The following is an 18,800-nucleotide window of genomic DNA, read 5'->3' as shown; positions in this document are numbered from 1 at the left end:
TCTGCTTCCTCGTGGAAGGCATGTTAGTGGGATTGAGGAGGTCTTGAAGTACTCCTCCCACCGACCCACAACGTCAGAGTCGAGGTCAGCAGCGCACCATCCCCACCATATACGGTGTTGACACTGCACTGTTCCCCTCCTGAGACGCGGACGGTGGACCAGAATCCCCTCCAAGCCGACCGAAAGTCGTTCTCCATGGCCTCTCCAAACTCCTCCCACGCCCGAGTTTTGCCTCAGCAACAACCGGCAGCGTTCGCTTGGCCTGCGGTACCTATCAGCTGCCTCCAGAGACCCACAGGACAAAAAGTCCTATAGGACTCCTTCTTCAGCTTGGCGGCATCCCTCACGCTGGTGTCCACCAGCGGGTTGGGGGATTGCCGCCACGACAGGCACCGACCACCTTGCGGCCACAGCTCCGGTCAGCCGCCTCAACAATAGAGGCACGGAACATGGCCCATTGGACTCAATGTCCCCACCTCCCTCGGGGCGTGGTTGAAGTTCTGCCGGAGGTGGGAGTTGAAGCTACTTCTGACAGGGGACTCTGCCAGCCGTTCCCAGCAGACCCTCACAACACGTTTGGGCCTACCAGGTCTGACCGGCATCTTCCCCCACCATCGAAGCCAACTCACCACCAGGTGGTGATCAGTTGACAGCTCCGCCCCTCTCTTCACCCGAGTGTCCAAGACATATGGCGCAAGTCCGACGACACGACCACAAAGTTGATCATCGACCTGAGGCCTAGGGTGTCCTGGTGCCAAGTGCACATATGAACACCCTTATGCTTGAACATGGTGTTCGTTATGGACAATCCATGACGAGCACAGAAGTCCAATAACAAAACACCGCTCGGGTTCAGATCGGGGGGGCCATTCCTCCCAATCACGCCCTTCCAGGTCTCACTGTCATTGCCCACGTGAGCATTGAAGTCTCCCAGCAAAACGAGGGAATCCCAGAAGGTATGCCCTCTAGCAACCCCTCCAGAGACTCCAAAAAGGGTGGATACTCCAAACTGCTGTTCGGCGCATACGCCATTTGCTAAAATCATTTAAATTAATTTTTTCCCTCATTAATGTACACACAGCACCCCATATTGACAGACAAAAAAAAGAAATTTTGAAATTGTTGCACATTTATTAAAAAAAACAACTGAAATATCACATGGTCCTAAGTATTCAGACCCTTTACTCAGTATTTAGTAGAAGCACCCTTTTGAGCTAATACAGCCATGAGTCTTCTTGGGAAAGATGCAACAAGTTTTGCACACCTGGATTTGGGGATCCTCTGCCATTCCTCCTTGCAGATCCTCTCCAGTTCTGTCAGGTTGGATGGTAAACGTTGGTGGACAGCCATTTTTAGGTCTCTCCAGAGATGCTCAATTGGGTTTAAGTCAGGGCTCTGGCTGGGCCATTCAAGAACAGTCACAGAGTTGTTGTAAAGCCACTTCTTCGTTATTTTAGCTGTGTGCTTAAGGTCATTGTCTTGTTGGAAGGTAAATCTTCGGCCCAGTCTGAGGTCCTTAGCACTCTGGAGAAGGTTTTTGTCCAGGATATCCCTGTACTTGGCCGCATTCATTTTCCCCTCGATTGCAACCAGTTGTCCTGTCCCTGCAGTTGAAAAACACCCCCACAGCATGATGCTGCCACCGCCATGCTTCAATGTGGGGACTGTATTGGACAAGTGAGGAGCAGTGCCTGGTTGTCTCCACACATACCGCTTAGAATTAAGGCCAAAAAGTTCTATCTTGGTCACATCACACCAGAGAATCTTATTTCTCACCATCTCAGAGTCCTTCAGGTGTCTTTTAGCAAACTCCAATTTTCAGGTTACATCACTGTTGTAGCAATGGAACTGTGTCGTAACCTGAGGACATCCTGTATTTATTTCAGAATGCTTCTTTTCAGCAGCCATGGACATTGCAATACCTCCCCCTGAACACCACAGGGGGTTCCCACAGGGCATTCTGGAAATTGGAGTTGGGTGCAGCCCTGTTGGGTCCCGCAGGTACCGCCAGGGGGCGCTGTATTTAGGACTCCTGAGCCCGCGTGGGCAACCAATTCGTCACACCCGGAAGTGCAGCCGGAAATCAGGGATCAAGCACCTGGAGCACTTCCGGGTGAACTATAAAGGGAGCCAGCGACCACCGCTCAGTGACTAGAGTCGGGCAGGAGGAGGATGAAGCTTGGTGAGGAGTGGTGGAGAAGGAAGACGAAATTTGTGTTTATTGTGTGCTTGGGACTGAGTTGTGTCTATGGGTACGGGGAAGGCGTAGCCCACAGATGAATAAAATAAAAGTTTATTTTATTTTACACGTGCCTCCCGTGTCTAATCTGTGTCGGGTCAGGCACTATACAGCGTCATTCTTTTTTTCACTCCTTCAACTTTTAGTGCAATTTCTAGGAGTAATTCTGAGACACTTGACAAATATTGGCCTTGGACTTGCTTTTAAATTTTTTAAATCTTTTCTTTGGCCTCTGAAATTAAGAGAGATATACATTTGGTGGGCTTTAGCCTCTTGAAATTAGACAAACCTATCCTCAAGTGATGAATAACACATAACAGATTTTATTTTGTTGTTATTCAACAAAATATAAATCAAGAAGCAGAAGCTATATAAGAAGTAGTATTATTAAGGTGATTTGAATGTGACGAGCCACAATGCTTCTGGGAGAATGTCCTTTCGACACATGAGACAAAACTAGAGCTTTCTGGCAAGTCATATCAGCTCTACATCCACAGATGAAAAAATGAAAATTTCAAGAAAAAGAACACCATACCTACTGTGAAACATGGAGGTTATGCTTTGGGGCTGCTTTGCTAGTAGCGGCGGGCCTTGAGTCTGCGCAAGAAGCAATGAAATCTCAAGACATTGTGGAGCGAACCGTACTACCCAGTGTCAGAAAGCTCTGTCTCAGTCTCAAGTCATGGATCCTCCAACAGGGTAATGAGCCAAAACGTACAGAGCTAAAGGCAACTAAGAATAACTATGAACAAAACATTGGACTACTCGGAAGTGGCTTCCTATGAGCTCTGACTTGAATCCTGTTGAGCATCTATGGAAAGAACTGAAACATGCAGATGGAGAAGACCCCCATCTGACACAGCTGGAGCAGTTTGCTCAGGAAGAGTGGGCCAAACTACCTGTGGACAGCTGCAGAAGACTCATGGAGAGCTCCAGGAATCGCTTGTTTACAGTGATGGCCTCTAAGGATTGTGCAGCAAAATATTAGGTTAAGGGTCTCATCATTTTTGTCCATGTCATTTTCATTTTGTATTATTATTTGAAATATTCTGTTGAATCAAAACTCTAAAGCAAACTCTGATTGTTGTTTTATATGGAACAAACAATGATGGGTGCTGATTACTTTTATCAGTTTCAGAGACAATTGTGAGTTCTTCTTTTTCCATGGAGGAGTAACCAACAAATTTGTTCAAGTCTGTACAAGTGCAGTCAATGGTGCGTCAATGTTGAAAATAAAGAACACTTTATTTCAAAGTGCAGCTTATTTTTATAAGACAGATTACAATGATATTTGCATTAGTCTCCTGTGACAAATGTGTCATATTTCTATTGATGTGAAAGATAACACCTCCACTTAACATGATTCTGCATAAACATCAGCTACACAAACTGTTACAGCTACCGTGACAAAATGTGGATTTAAAGAATTACTTGAGAGTTTCTTGTGCTGTAGATGGTGGTCTTAATTCATGAAGTTTCGACATGGATATGTTTTGTAAGTGTCAATCAAGTTTGAGTGGAATGGAAGGCGTGGAAGGGACTGTACCACTTCATTTTTATTCCTTAATACATTTAACTGTTACACATTGTTAATGAAATTAGAGCTATGTATGATGGATTCCTTGCCGTCACATCACACAGTGTTAAGGTGAACTTACCTAAAAGATGCTTCATTATTGCCTGGTTGTGCTCCCAAAGATTGTTAAAGGTTCCCCAGCGAGAGTGGCCATCAGGGAGTGGCTTGCTCTTCACCCATCCACCACATGCGTAGGAGTAGAAGTCCTCACAGGGGTTCACAGAGCGATCCAAAGACGCCAGTATGGAGCTGGACACGGTGATGCAGGACTCTGACAAGCAAAGCCTTGAGTGTGCTGAAATAAGACAAAAACAGAATTATTATTATTGAAGGAATTCTAGACAAAAACTTCCAGGGCAGAAGAGAAGGTATCTACATATTGAGCTGTGGAAGACAGTGTTGCACCTTAAAATGTTGTCATAATTGTTTACAAACAGCATAACATCTAAAAAATGAGTTAGCAGCTTTGAATAGAGGGCATATGATTCAAATACATGTAAGGTAATTCTCTAACCCATTTAATCCAGACAAGGTTTGCAGTTGGAGGCTGGAGCGTATCCCAGTTAGCACAGGGCACAAGGCAGGAACAAACCCTGGAATGGGTGGCAGTCTGTCGTAGGACACACACCCACACACCATATCACCAATTCACCTAACCTTCATGTCTTTGGACAGTTGGAGGACACTGAAGCACCCGGAGGAAACTCATGCAGACACCGGGAAAACATGCAAGCTCCATGCAAGGAGGAGCCAGGACATGAACCCTGGCCTACTTACTGTGAGGCAGCAGTAATACCACTGTGCCATCCACATTACATACAAAAATAATGTATTAAAAATATGGAACTAATCAGAAGATTATACTGTAAGATAGAAAATTAAAAAAAATATGAACGGCGGTATTATACAAAATTTACACCATAGGATTCATTTCCAGGCGACACGGTGGCGCAGTGTTAGCGCTGCTGCCTCACAGTTAGGAGACCGGGGTTTGCTTCCCGGTCCTCCCTGCGTGGAGTTTGCATGTTCTCCCCATGTCTGCGTGGGTTTCCTCCCACAGTCCAAAGACATGCAGGTTAGGTGGATTGGCGATTCTAAAATTGTCCCTAGTGTGTGCTGTGTTTGTGTGTGTCCTGCGGTGGGTTGGCACCCTGCCCAGGATTGGTTCCTGCCTTGTGCCCTGTGTTGGCTGGGATTGGCTCCAGCAGACCCCCCGTGACCCTGTTTTTCGGATTCAACGGGTTGGAAACTGGATGGATGGATTCTTTTCCATTATGGATATAGAGAGTGTGAAATGAGAGAAGTATATAACTACACAACCTTAGTGTGGAGCTGTGACAATTAAGCTTTTAAAATGTGTAAGCAGCCAAAATTGCCCATAGGCAGAGAAAAATTAATTGAAAGCTTCATATGAAAATCATTTTTGGATGTGGACAGATTCCAGAAATAGAGGACTAGAAGCAATATTGAGCCTGACATGCATAAGAAAATGTTTGATTTGTTTAAAATAGAATAAAATAAAAATGTATAAACTGAAATACTTTATGCCATGACATCCAGTGAAATGCTATGCTAATATAGGAATGCAATTGAAATGTAACGTCAGTTTTATATTGTGCTTGGTTTGGACATGCGCAGAAGAGAGATACTGAGTATATTGGGAGAAGGATGCTAAGGATAGAGCTGCCAGGTAAGAGGAAAACAGAAAGGTCTAAGAGAAGGTTTATGGATTTGGTAAGAGAGGACATGCAGGTGATGGGTGTGACAGAGCAAGATGTAGAGGACAGAAAAATTTGGAAGAAGATGATCTACTGTGGCAACCCCTAACGGGAGTAGCCGAAAAAAGTAGAAGTTTTATATTGTGCATGATTCAGAGTTTATTAATGATGCATGATGCTAGGCTTTGAGTAAATTAAACTCACATTCTTACAGTGCAGTGGATCTATATAAATGTAATGAATAATAATCTATACTAATAAAAGGCAAAGCCCTCACTGACTGACTGACTCACTCACTCTCACTGACTCACTCATCACTAATTCTCCAACTTCTCGTGTAGATAGAAGGCTGAAATTTGGCAGGCTCATTCCTTACAGCTTACTTACAAAAGTTGGGCAGTTTTCATTTCGAAATTCTACGCCTAATGCTCATAACTGGAAGGTATTTTTCTCCATTAACTGTAATGGAGTTGAGCTGGAATGACGTGGGGGGAGTTTGTGTGACATCATCACGCCTCCCGTAATCACGTGAACTGACTGTCACCGCAGTGCGTAGAAAACCAGGAAGACCTCCAAAAAGCGTTTAAGAAAACATGCATTATATAATTGAGAAGGCAGCGAAACAATAAGAAGCGAGCGAGTGACATATACTACCATATTCATGAGTGCTGCTACCTCGGAAAGAAAGCACAGTGTAAACCTAAACTTTAAATTAAGTTCATAGACAGGCTACCGCTGGCATTTCACATGCCCACAGGTAATGCGGGATACAAGTTTAATGAGAGGGGGACGGGATATAAGCGAGTTTTGATCACTTTGTAACTAAGTTAAAATTGTAGGTGAAGGGGTGTGCTTATGCAAATTCGAGACTGTGTTTGTGGGGATTGACAGTTAAAGGCGGGTGGGGAGTCCGTCATCATCTCCCTCCCATTTACCTCATTTCGCTCTGAGCTGAGCTCAGCTACGCCGTCTTCGAAGCAACCGTCAGACTGCCACCAAATACTCACAGAAAAATCCACAAGTTAATACACACGCTGTCTCTAGAGTTTCTCCACACTGAATCCTCCAGGCACTACTTACAAAAGGTCACATTGACAATCGTGTTACGTTATTTTTAAAATCTTTCCTTTTCTTAGCACAAGCACAGCTGAGAAGCTTGATGCATGTGCTCCATAAGCGTTAAAAATAATGCATTTAATCACACTTTGCATTACAAGCAAAGGGAGCTTTTGTCAATGCATGATTTCCTGGTACACCGATTACATTGATCAAGCGCATCCCGATTCATTTTACCCTCGCACCACCTTAGTTTGAGAAGAAGTATGAAAAAATATGAGGTTAACACAGAAAAACAGATCACCAATTCAAGCTTTATGAATAATCGATTAAGCCATCAATAATTGTTTTGGTAAAGCCATCCTCCTTCCATTTTATAATTTTTCCGCCATTAGCCATGATTAAATGAGCGGTAAATAAAGTAAGAGCAAAGCGAGGGTGACTTATTTAGGCAGGCATATATATGACAGCAACACTCATGACAATGTCAATCATGTTACGTTATTATTAAAATGTTTCCTTTTCTTTTCATTACTTCTTTAACACACTACTTCTCGCTGCGTAGGCGTGGGTATTTTGATATATATATATATATATATATATATATATCATATAATATATGAATGGCCTCCAAAAGGCTGAGACTTTTGATATCATGAGCGTGTCTGCAAAACTGGGGTCTCCTGCCCTGCAAAAGTCGAGCAGCCAGCTGGCGTGCATAGCTGTGCCGGCCTTTGACGCTGACTGCGCTTCTGCCTTAAGTCAAAGTGAGCACTTTTAATTATTTTCATCCTCCCCCTGCGCTATAGCCCAGACAAGTGCAAACACGGGACCCCTTTTCTACACCACGGCAAAATAATATTAAAGGCGATTCACACTTTCTTTTGCGTATACGATTATGAGGTCCTCAGCTCGGATTATGAAGACACGCACAGGAGTGGAGGACTGACAGTGCCATCACAGCCGATTAATGGCGGGGCGTCTCACCAGTCTACACAAGACCCACGTGACTGTCCCCAAAAGCGATCATAGCGTCAGCGAACACATCTCTCTATACTATATAAAAGAAAAAGGCAACTTTCCTTTCTTTACACCTTTTTCCTTTTATCCCAAACCAAAGCCTTTCTCTCTTAACACTGCAGAGGACACAAAACTAATTTTCTTTAAATGCCGGTAAGGCACATTACCAGAGGCACAAATTTGAGCGTTCACATAGAAAATGTAATTTCTATACCACAGCCGTCGTGTAGCGCCTTTCAAAGGGATCTACTACCGAGAGATGATCCATATACATTTTAGCTGCTGTTAGTTCTACTTACCTGTTGTGTTACACGTCTTTAAAATGTAGTTTACCATAACCACTCCAGTAGTGCTCAATGTACCTGTACTTCTTAAAACTTTAATGTTTTACTGTTTAATAACTTATAGACTATATTTTATTATTTTTCCTTGCACTCAGTGACCAAAGCTATACACACACATATAGACACATACAAACATACACACAAGTATATGTATGTGTATATATATGTATATATATATATATATATATATATATATACACACACACACCTATCTACATTATATATATATATATATATATATATATATATATATATATATATATATATATATATATATATATATATATATATATATATATAATCCAAACTGTGAGAAAACAGTAAAAAAGGAGGTGTGTCAGGCGTTGTGGTACATTTTCTGATGCAGCTACTGAAAACAACTTCGTGACGCTGCCGCCAAATACACAAAACAATTACTTTGACAATCATGTTACATTATTTTTAAAATGTTTCCTTTTCTTTTTCATAACTTCTTTAACACATGACATCGCTGCGAAGCGCGGGTATTTTGCTATATATATATATCACAGCGACACTCATAACAGTGACAAAACAATTACATTGACAATCATGTTACGTTATTTTCAAAATGTTTTCTTTTCTTTCTCTTTCCTTCTTTAACACACTACTTCTCCGCTGCCAAGCGCGGGTATATATATATATAGATAGAGATATATATATATATATATATATAGATATGAGAACAACATATATATATATATATATATATATATATAGATAGATAGATAGACAGAGATATATATATATATATATAGATAGATATGAGAACAACACTCATATCAATGACAAAACAATTACATTAATAATCATGTTACGTTATTTTTAAAATTTTTCCTTTTCTTTTTCGTACCTTCTTTAACACACTACTTCTCCGCTGCGAACCTGGGTATTCTGCTAGTATATATATATATATCTATACTAATAAAAGGCAAAGCCCTCACTCACTCACTCACTCACTCACTCACTCACTCACTCACTCACTCACTCACTCACTCACTCACTCACTCATCACTAATTCTCCAACTTCCCGTGTAGGTAGAAGGCTGAAATTTGGCAGGCTCATTCCTTACAGCTTACTTACAAAAGTTGGGCAGGTTTCATTTCGAAATTCTACGCGTAATGGTCATAACTGGAAGCTATTTTTCTGCATATGCTGTAATGGAGTTCAGCTGGAAAGCTGTGGGGGGCGGAGTTTCATGTGACATCATCACGCCTCCCCGTAATCACGTGAACTGACTGTCAACGCACTACGTAGAAAACCAGGAAGAGCTCCAAAATGTGCTGAAGAAAACATGCAGTATATAATTGAGAAGGCAGCGAAACAAAAAGAAGCGAGCGATTGACATATATACAACTATATTCATGAGTGCTGCTACTTCGGAAACAAAGCACGGTGTAAACCTGAAGTTTAAATTAAGTTCATAGACACGCTGCCGCTGGCATTTGATATGCCCACGGGTAATGCAGGATACAAGTTTATTGAGAGGATGCAGGATATAAATGAGAGTTTTGATCACTTTGTAACTAAGTTAAAATTGTAGGTGAAGGGGTGTGCTTATGCAAATTCCGAGACTGTGTTTGTGGGGATTGACAGTTAAAGGCGGGTGGGGAGTCACGTCATCATCTCCCTCCCATTTACCTCATTTGGCTCTGAGCTGAGCTCATGGCTAACGCCGTCTTCGAAGCAACCGTCACACTGCCACCAAATACTCACAGAAAAATCCACAAGTTAATACACACGCTGTCTCTAGAGTTTCTCCACACTGAATCCTCCAGGCACTACTTACAAAAGGTTACATTGACAATCGTGTTACGTTATTTTTAAAATCTTTCCTTTTCTTAGCACAAGCACAGCTGAGAAGCTTCGATGCATGTGCTCCATAACGCGTTAAAAAATAATGCATTTTATCACACTTTGCATTACAAGCAAAGGGGAGCATTTGTCAATGCATGATTTCCTGGTACACCGATTACATTGATCAGCGCATCCCGATTCATTTTACCCTCGCACCACCTTAGTTTGAGAAGAAGTATGAAAAATATGAGGTTAACACAGAAAAACAAATCACCAATTCAAGCTTTATGAATAATCGATTAAGCCATCAATAATTGTTTTGGTAAAGCCATCCTCCTTCCATTTTATAATTTTTCCGCCACTAGCCATGATTAAATGAACGGTAAAAAAGTAAGAGCAAAGCGAGGGTGACTTATTTAGGCAGGCATATATATGACAGCAACACTCATGACAATGTCAATCATGTTACGTTATTATTAAAATGTTTCCTTTTCTTTTTCATTACTTCTTTAACACACTACTTCTCCGCTGCGAGGCGCGGGTATTTTGCTATATATATATAATATATGAATGACCTCCAAAGAGCGCTGAGACTTTTGATATCGTGAAGCGTGTCTGCAAAAATTGGGGTCTCCTGCCCTGCAAAAGTCGAGCAGCCAGCGCGCGTGCATAGCTGTGCCGGCCTTTGAAACGCTGACTGCGCTTCTGCCTTAAGTCAAAGTGAGCACTTTTAATTTTTTTTATCCTCCCCCTGAGCTATAGCCCAGACAAGTGCAAACACGGGACCCCTTTTGTACACCGCGGCAAACTGATATTAAGGCGATTTGCACTTTCTTTTGCACGTATACGATTATGAGGTCGTCAGCTCGGATTATGAAGACACACACACGAGTGGAGGACTGACAGCGCCATCACAGCTGATTAATGGCAGGGGCGTCTCACCAGTCTACACAAGACCCACCGCGACTGTCCCCAATAGGCGATCATAACGTCAGCGAACACATCTCTCTATACTATATAAAAGAAAAGGCAACTTTCCTTTCTTTACACCTTTTTTCCTTTTATCCCAAACCAAAGCCTTTCTCTCTTAACACTGCAGAGGACACAAAAATAATTTTCTTTAATTGCCGGTAAGGCACATTACCAGAGGCACAAATTTGAACGTTCACATAGAAATGTAATTTCTATACCACAGCCGTCGTGTAGCGCCTTTCAAAAGGGATCTACTACCGAGAGATGATCCATATACATTTTAGCTGCTGTTAGTTCTACTTACCTGTTGTGTTACACAGTCTTTAAAATGTAGTTTACCCGCAACCACTCTAGTAGTGCCAGGGCCGTTTGAAGGAATTTGGGGGCCCCAAGCAAAATGGACATGGAGGCCCCCCGTCCGCACTACTTAAAGGAACAACAGCATAGCCATACAGTTTAAATTCACTCACACTTTATATAAATAAAAAAGGTTTACAGTGCAAATACTGCTGTTGCATATAAAGTGCATAAAATTTGAACATTTTCAACAATTGAACATTTGCAAAAAACACCACTGTACCATAAAATCAAATATACATTAAAAAAGTGCACAATAACTAAATCCAACATACTTAAAAACACACACACACATACATACTCACATTAACATTTTTCAGTTCTCTCAAACATGTGCAAATTATCTAAAACTGCTGTTTGCGAGCCTTGTTTTCTGCAAAGGCAATCACAATGTCCTCCATGTCCAAAGACTGGCGAACATCCCGCTCAATTGACATAAGTGCCAGTCCTGTGAGCCTTTCTTGGCCCACCGTGGACCTCATGTAATTTTTTATCAGCTTCAAAGCTGAAAAGCTCCTCACCAGAGGCCACTGACACAGGGAGAGTCAGGAGTAGGCATAAGCGATGCTTAAATTACTGTACAAATCCAGTAGCTTCTCACTGTAAATGTAATTAAGCATGTCAAATGGGGAAGTGGCTACATGGTCTGGAAAAGTGTAGAGAGATGAATTGATCTCAAGTGCCAAGTCATCAGCATCAATGTCATGGAGGGTTTGTTCCAATTTTTTGCATCATTCATGAAGCTTTCCATTCTTTATTGTCTGCTTCATGTTTTCCTTTGAGAACAGAAAGTCATAAAGGTCATAAACACCCTTCAGTCTTGAAAACCTGTCACTTAGGCTTCTGAGGGCTGTGTCAACCATGGGCAGAAAGAAGTCTCTTCTAAAAGTCTCGTCTGGAGTAGACCGAGTCTCGTTTGTACCTTCATATAGAGACTGTCTTTTCTTTTTACGCTGCCTTTTCTCAGGAAGGGTCATTTCCATATCCAGATTTTCTGCAATGTCTTTTGCATCAGTTTGACAGGAAGCAATCCCATTTTCCCTGAAGTCTTCAAGGTAGTCTTTTACTCCTTCTGTTTCTGATCTAAGTGTTTCCATGGAAACATTTGGACTTTGTAGCAGCTTGCTGACATGATTGATTTGGTACAAAACATTGTACCAGGTGATTGTGCAAAGCAGAAAAGACCAGGGGCCTCATGTATAACGCCGTGCGTAGAACTCACACTATAACATGGCGTAAGCACAAAAGCCGAAATGTGCTTACGCACAGAAAAATCCAGATGCAGGAATCTGTGCGTACTCCAACTTCCACGTTCTTCCGTTACATAAATCCCGAACAGCGTGAAAACTAACGCCGTGCACGCCAAGATTATGTAACGCCCAAATCCTCCCAGAATTACGCCTATTTGAATATGCAAATCAATATAAATCGCCCTTAAGCTCAGCCTTCTGTGAAAAGACAATGGGAAAAGCACGGGGGAAATATAAGAATTTCAGCGAATACCAAGTGGAGGCAAAGGAAAAACATACTATTTGTTCAAATAAACCGTGGTATAATCAACAAAATGAAGTTGATCGAGTGACATAGCGTGTTGGAGAAACTTGAAAGCTCACATTCACAAAATCGCACAGTGCCGGAAATAAAAGAAGTCACATATCAAAGTTGCCGTGAAAAGAAGAGTTGTAAGCCCACCGTCTGAGTGTCATATGAAAGTTTATTAGGGTACAGAGAAAAAAGGCACACGGTGGGGAAAAAGCACGAAATGTCAACTTTAATCTCGACATTTCCACTTTAATCACGTAGTTTATTTTGTCATTAAAGTAGAACATCATAAACTTCATCTTAAAATCGTTTAATTAACCAGTTTCTCAAATCACATCGTAATTAAAGTAGCACGTTAAATGCTTTGTTTTGTATTTGATCTTCTACTCGTATGTGCTCTATGTGTGTGAATCACTACTTGCTTCTTAAACTGGCTCTCTTCCTCCAACTGGACACAGAGTCCATTACATTCGTGATATTACAGCTCTCTGAATAACTAAAATACTGAGATGTATACGTGATGTCATTTTCATGATGATAGGAGTTAAAGCACGTTATTAAACATGTGTTTCACTTCGATGAAATAATTTATTGTCGAAATTTGTCGCTGCGTTTTTATTTTCTCTTTCTGTTTTATATTCAATATATATTGGCGTAGCCGTCACTGCAGTCAGTGCTTTTCTTTCCCCAAGTAACTGATCGCCACACAATCAGCTCTGCAATAGACGTTAAGCCATCTGTAAGCTTAGCGCAGATTCTTCAAAACGTTTAAAGAACATTGAAATATCTTCGTAGTACACATTTAATTATTCTATCCTTCACGACACTCCCAGTGAAGAATATAGATTATTTCAATGAAGTTAAAGTTTTATGTGTATAATTTAACAAACATATTTTGCTGCATTTCACCTTAAAAATGATATCGTCATCATATGTAAATACGCGCTTTATAAAGTGGCCCAGGTTATGAGATATTATAACTGTAGTGCAAGTTTACAGTGGGGTGATTGTACTTATAAGTACAAACAGTTCTACAAGGAGCAATTGATTGAGTGCATTTAAAGTTCTTGGGATGAAACTGTTTCTGAGCCGCGAGGTCCGTACAGGAAAGGCTTTAAAACGTTTTGCAGTGGCTGAGACAGCGTGTCCTTAAAGCTGTATACCGATAATTCTCTTTCCGATCAGCTGCTGCTGTGATTCACACTCAGATACAGTGATATAAATACTCCGAGTGGTGCAGTGAGAGTAATATGGAAAAAGATGATCCGCTGTGGCAACTCATAACGGGAACAGCTGAAAGAAGAAGAAGTGAGAGTAACAACGCTAAAGCAGTTATGGTATTTGGAATACTATGGCTGTTCCCTGAACCATTATATTGTTACGAGTTAATTACAATCAGATGCGTTACACTAATAAACAATATGCGGTTAGTTTCTGTGTATTTATAAAGCCGCGTCATGAAAATAATGAGTAATCACACAAGAACAGTACCATTGCTTTGACGCTGGGTGCCACCAGTTTGCAAAGCCGAGCGGAGAACTTGCGTACGACAAGGCATGAGGTACCGTGGAAAAGTGCGTGGCTTTACACCAAGTGTAGGTTTTATACATTGCGATTTGAACGTGGAAAAGTTCTTACATTAACATTTCTGTCTGCGCACTGTTTATACATGAGGCCCCAGGTCTTCAACTCACCATGTAAGCTTTTAGCAGTGGACATGGTCTCTGAGTCCCCCTTCTCTATACAAATGTCTGGAGTGCAGACAATGCATCCAGGATCTCTGGTAACTGGTATCGCACCACCTTCACGCTGTCAATCCGAGCTTCCCATCTTGTTGTTGACAAAGGTTTTAAAGTGAGCTGCTTTACATGTTCCTTTAGAACTGTCCAGCGTTGCACAGAGGAACTGAATAAGGTATAGAGTCTTTGCAACACACCAAAGAAGGAGATGGACAGCACTGAGGACTTGGCAGCATCTGCCACAACCAGGTTAAGTGTATGACTGCTGCATGGAATGTAAAATGCTTTGCTGTTCAATTGCAAAATTCTTGCCTGAACACCCTGTTTATGGCCCATAATATTGCTGCCATTGTCATAAGACTGACCACAGCAGTCAGAAAGACTCAGGCTGTGTTTCTGCAGGTGGTCAAGCAGGACTTCAGTCAGGCCCTTACCAGTTGTGTCTTCAACATCTAAAAATCCAAAGAAATGTTCTGCAATGGACACAGATGGTTCGCAATTGACAATTCTCAGAACAATGGAAAGCTGTTCCTTATGACTGACATCAGGAGTGCAATCCATAATAACAGAGTAATACTTTGCTCTGGGTACTCTTCTCACAATCTCTTCCAGTACCTTGTTTCCAATTAGTGCAATTATTTCATTTTGAATAGTTCCACTCAAGTAATGCACTCTTGTCTCTTGGTTTTCTATCCTTCTTATGTGTTCAGTCATAACTGAATCGAACTGTGCCATCAGTTCAACTTGTACCAGAAAATTCCCATTGTGTGGGTCATACAACTCACTCGTGGTCCCTCTTAAAGCCTGGTTGCATTCTGCTAAGTGACAAATTATGGCAATCACTCTCCTTATGACACCTTTCGAATGCTCAATCTCGATCCGCATCAAGTCTTGTTGTCTTTGATCTATGGTTGTATTGGTTTGCAGTCTCCTCTGCAGCTCATGCCAGTTTGTCATATTGTCACAATGCCCCTTTGAATATTCGTGTTCTTTTAAATGATGAGCTAGGTTCCTCCATGTACGGAAGCCACAGTTGCTTAAGGCATTGTCACGCTTCCCAAAAACAGTGCAGGCAAAACAGAACACTGTGTCTGTGCTCATGGAATATAACATCCATGATCGAAGAATTTTCTCCCCGTTTTTCATGCTTCTCATGTAATTGTCATTTGTAAATCTTCGAGGTGGATTCTCAGAATTTTGGGGGAATACAATGTTTGTGACTTGCACTGGTCCTTTTTAACAATTTGACAGCACACTATCAGTCAGGACTGCTGGCCACTGTGCAGGGTCATCAGCTATAATTACAGTGCTTGTGGTACCTTGAGCTGTAGAGGTAACCTCAGTGTTGGGAAGTGGTGTAGACACAATTTCTGTTCTGGATGCAGTATCTTCCACTGTGAGAGATGCTATTGACGGTGTAGCTGGGGAAAAATAATGTTTTTTTTTATTAATATAATCCATCTGTTCAGGTACAGAATGCATCACTGAGTATATATACTGTATATAAAAAATTCTGAAATGTCCATGGGCAAAAGTGACTAGTATTTACACAGTTTGATGGGAATTCAGTAGTGATTTGCACTGTTTTTTTCTAACAATATGACAGCACACACTTATCAGTTTAAACTCTGGGCTGTGCAGGATATCAGCTATAATTATAGAGCTTGTGGTACCTTGTGTTGAATAGAAAACATCAGCACTGAGAAGTGATGCATCTGTTGATGTTGAGGATGAAGTTGATGGTGTTGCTGGGAAAATAATAATTAAAAAAAATCTGAAATTACCATTTCACTGTTAGCATATTTAAAGAGGTCACTTTTAACACCTCAGCTCAGGTCAGTGAGAGAAATTCACTCTACCTTCATCAGTGGAGGTATCCTTAGGAAGAGCCTGAGGGCCGAGAAATTTAAGCAAAGCACCTTGAGGGAGAAAGAAAAGATGGTAACACTTTATAATAATAACAATCATTAATAGAAGGTAAATTGACAGTTAATTAATCTTTAGTCTTTAGCTATGCATTTACTGAATGAGCACTGTGCAGCTGTTCGTCCGACTGTACTGTATTTTATTTTATTTTTCTAAACTGTTTTAATTATTCTTATTTCTTTTTATTATTTTAATTTCTTCTATGTAAAGCACTTTGAATTGCCATTGTGTATGGAATGTGCTATATAAATAAACTTTTTACTGTTAACAAACAATGAAATTATAATTAAATGTTTACTAATTATTAGTAGTGCTGTGAGTCGACTACCAATGCTTAAAAACATCCCAAGCTAATGTTTGATGCACAGAATTTATTGTGTGGTTTTCCTAAATAGATTATCACAGTGGAATACAGTAATCCCTCCTCGATCGCGGGGGTTGCGTTCCAGAACCCCCCGCGATAGATGAAAATCCGCGAAGTAGAAACCATATGTTTGTGTGGTTATTTTATATATTTTAAGCCCTTAGAAACTCTCCCACACTGTTAACATTATTAGAGCCCTCTAGACATGAAATAACACCCTTTAGTCAAAAGTTTAAACTGTGCTCCATGACAAGACAGAGATGACAGTTCTTTCTCACAATTAAACGAATGCAAATAGATCTTCTTCTCTTCAGGAGCAGAGAATTTCAGAGAGAGAGAGAGAGCGCTCGCAAAGAAAAGCAAACAATCAAAAAATCAATACTTGTGCTTTTAAGTTTGCAGCTGCATTTTTAGAGGAGCGTCAGTATCTTCTAAGCAAACAGCCTCTGTGCAAACAGCCCCTCTGCTCACATCTCCTCCGTCAGGCGCAGAGAACGTCAGAGAGAGAGAGCGAGATTAAAGCAAACAATCAAAAAATCAATAAGTGTGTTTTTGGAAGCACCGCTGCCGGCATTTCTTAGAGGTGCGTTGGTATCCACTAGGCAAACAGCACCTCTGCTCACAGCCCCTCCGTCAGGCGCAGAGAATGTCAGAAAGAGTGAGATAGAGGCAGAGACAAGCAAACAATCAAGAACCGCTCAGGAAGCATATCATTGAGGAGTTTTAGTTAATATGTAATACATGCTCTGATTGGGTACCTTCTAAGCCATCCGCCAATAGCGTCCCTTGTATGAAATCAACTGGGCAAACAAACTGAGGAAGCAAGTACCATAAATTAAAATCCCCATTGTCCGCAGAAATCCGCAAACCAGCGAAAAATCCGTGATATATATTTAGATATGCTTACATTTAAAATCCGCGATAGAGTGAAGCCGCGAAAGTCGAAGCGCGATATAGCGAGGGATTACTGTAGTTAGTATAGCATGCTATGCCACTTTCATCAAAACCTATTACAAAGCTATAGCAATGTCATGTCATTTATGTATGATACATAAACATATTTCTGCTAGCCTACCTGCTGCAAAATTGCACCATTTGTACAAGACAAGTAGAGTTATTTTATGTGTGTAATTTATCACTTACCACTGTCTTGTTTTTTCTTATCCTCCTCTTCCTTTCTCTTCTTTCTTTTTTGGCTTCCGCTTCATGACTGCCGAGGAAGTTTTGTATTTTGCCGGCAGCAGAGATCGTGTGGTTGGCTGGCTGCTGTCAGCGAGGGGGGCTCCCTTGAGGGGGATCCCGATAACAGTGTCATTGCACTTTACTGCATTCACTATCAATGGGGCGCTCACACAGTTTGTCGCTGCATTTTATTCTTAACCAGTCGTTGTCTTGGGGCCCCAGGCCAGCTCGGGGCCCCAAGCAATTGCTTGGTTTGCCTGCCTTGTCGCGACAGGCCTGAGTAGTGCTCAATGTACCTGTACTTCTTAAAACGTTAATGTTTTACTGTTTAATAACTTATAGACTATATTTTATTATTTTTCCCTTGCACTCAGTGACCAAAGCTATACACACACATATAGACACATACAAACATACACACAAGTATATGTATGTGTATATATATATGTATGTATGTGTATATATATATATATATATATATATACACACACACACACACACACACATACATACATACATACATACACACATATATATAAATTGTGTGTGTGTATGTATGTATGTGTGTGTATATATGATGTAGATAGGTATGTGTGTATATATATGTGTGTGTATATGTAGATATGTATATAGATATGTAGATATGACGATATGTATGTGTATATATATGTATATATATATATATATATATACTAGCAAAATACCTGCGCTTCACAGCGGAGAAGTAGTGTGTTAAAGAAGCAATGAAAAAGAAAAGGAAACATTTTGAAAATAACGTAACATGATTGTCAATGTAATTGTTTTGTCACTGTTGTGAGTGATGAGTGTTGCTGTCATATATATATATATATACACACACACACATATATACATACATATATATATCTACATATATACACATACATATACATACACACACATATATACACACAAATACATATATATATAT

General features: G+C 40.8%; 1 protein-coding gene across 4 annotated transcripts in view; it reads right to left on the bottom strand.

Moving 5' to 3' along the window:
• The window catches only part of ece1 (endothelin converting enzyme 1), a 336,078-nt gene that overhangs the window by 75,183 nt on the left and 242,095 nt on the right, over nucleotides 1-18,800 (bottom strand). For 3 of the 4 annotated variants that reach the window (XM_039755712.1, XM_039755711.1, XM_039755709.1), the window contains 4 exons: nucleotides 16,239-16,298; nucleotides 16,053-16,127; nucleotides 15,699-15,800; nucleotides 3,898-4,110 (listed from right to left, as the gene is read on the bottom strand). In XM_039755712.1, coding sequence (XP_039611646.1) covers nucleotides 3,898-4,110; nucleotides 15,699-15,800; nucleotides 16,053-16,127; nucleotides 16,239-16,298 — 450 coding nt within the window. The remainder of the gene's footprint in view (nucleotides 1-3,897; nucleotides 4,111-15,698; nucleotides 15,801-16,052; nucleotides 16,128-16,238; nucleotides 16,299-18,800) is intronic. The other variant, XM_039755713.1, reaches the window with a different exon arrangement.

Source organism: Polypterus senegalus, chromosome 6 (genome assembly GCF_016835505.1).
Source record: "Polypterus senegalus isolate Bchr_013 chromosome 6, ASM1683550v1, whole genome shotgun sequence".
NCBI lineage: Eukaryota > Metazoa > Chordata > Cladistia > Polypteriformes > Polypteridae > Polypterus > Polypterus senegalus.
This window is presented reverse-complemented; position numbering and strand designations above follow the sequence as displayed.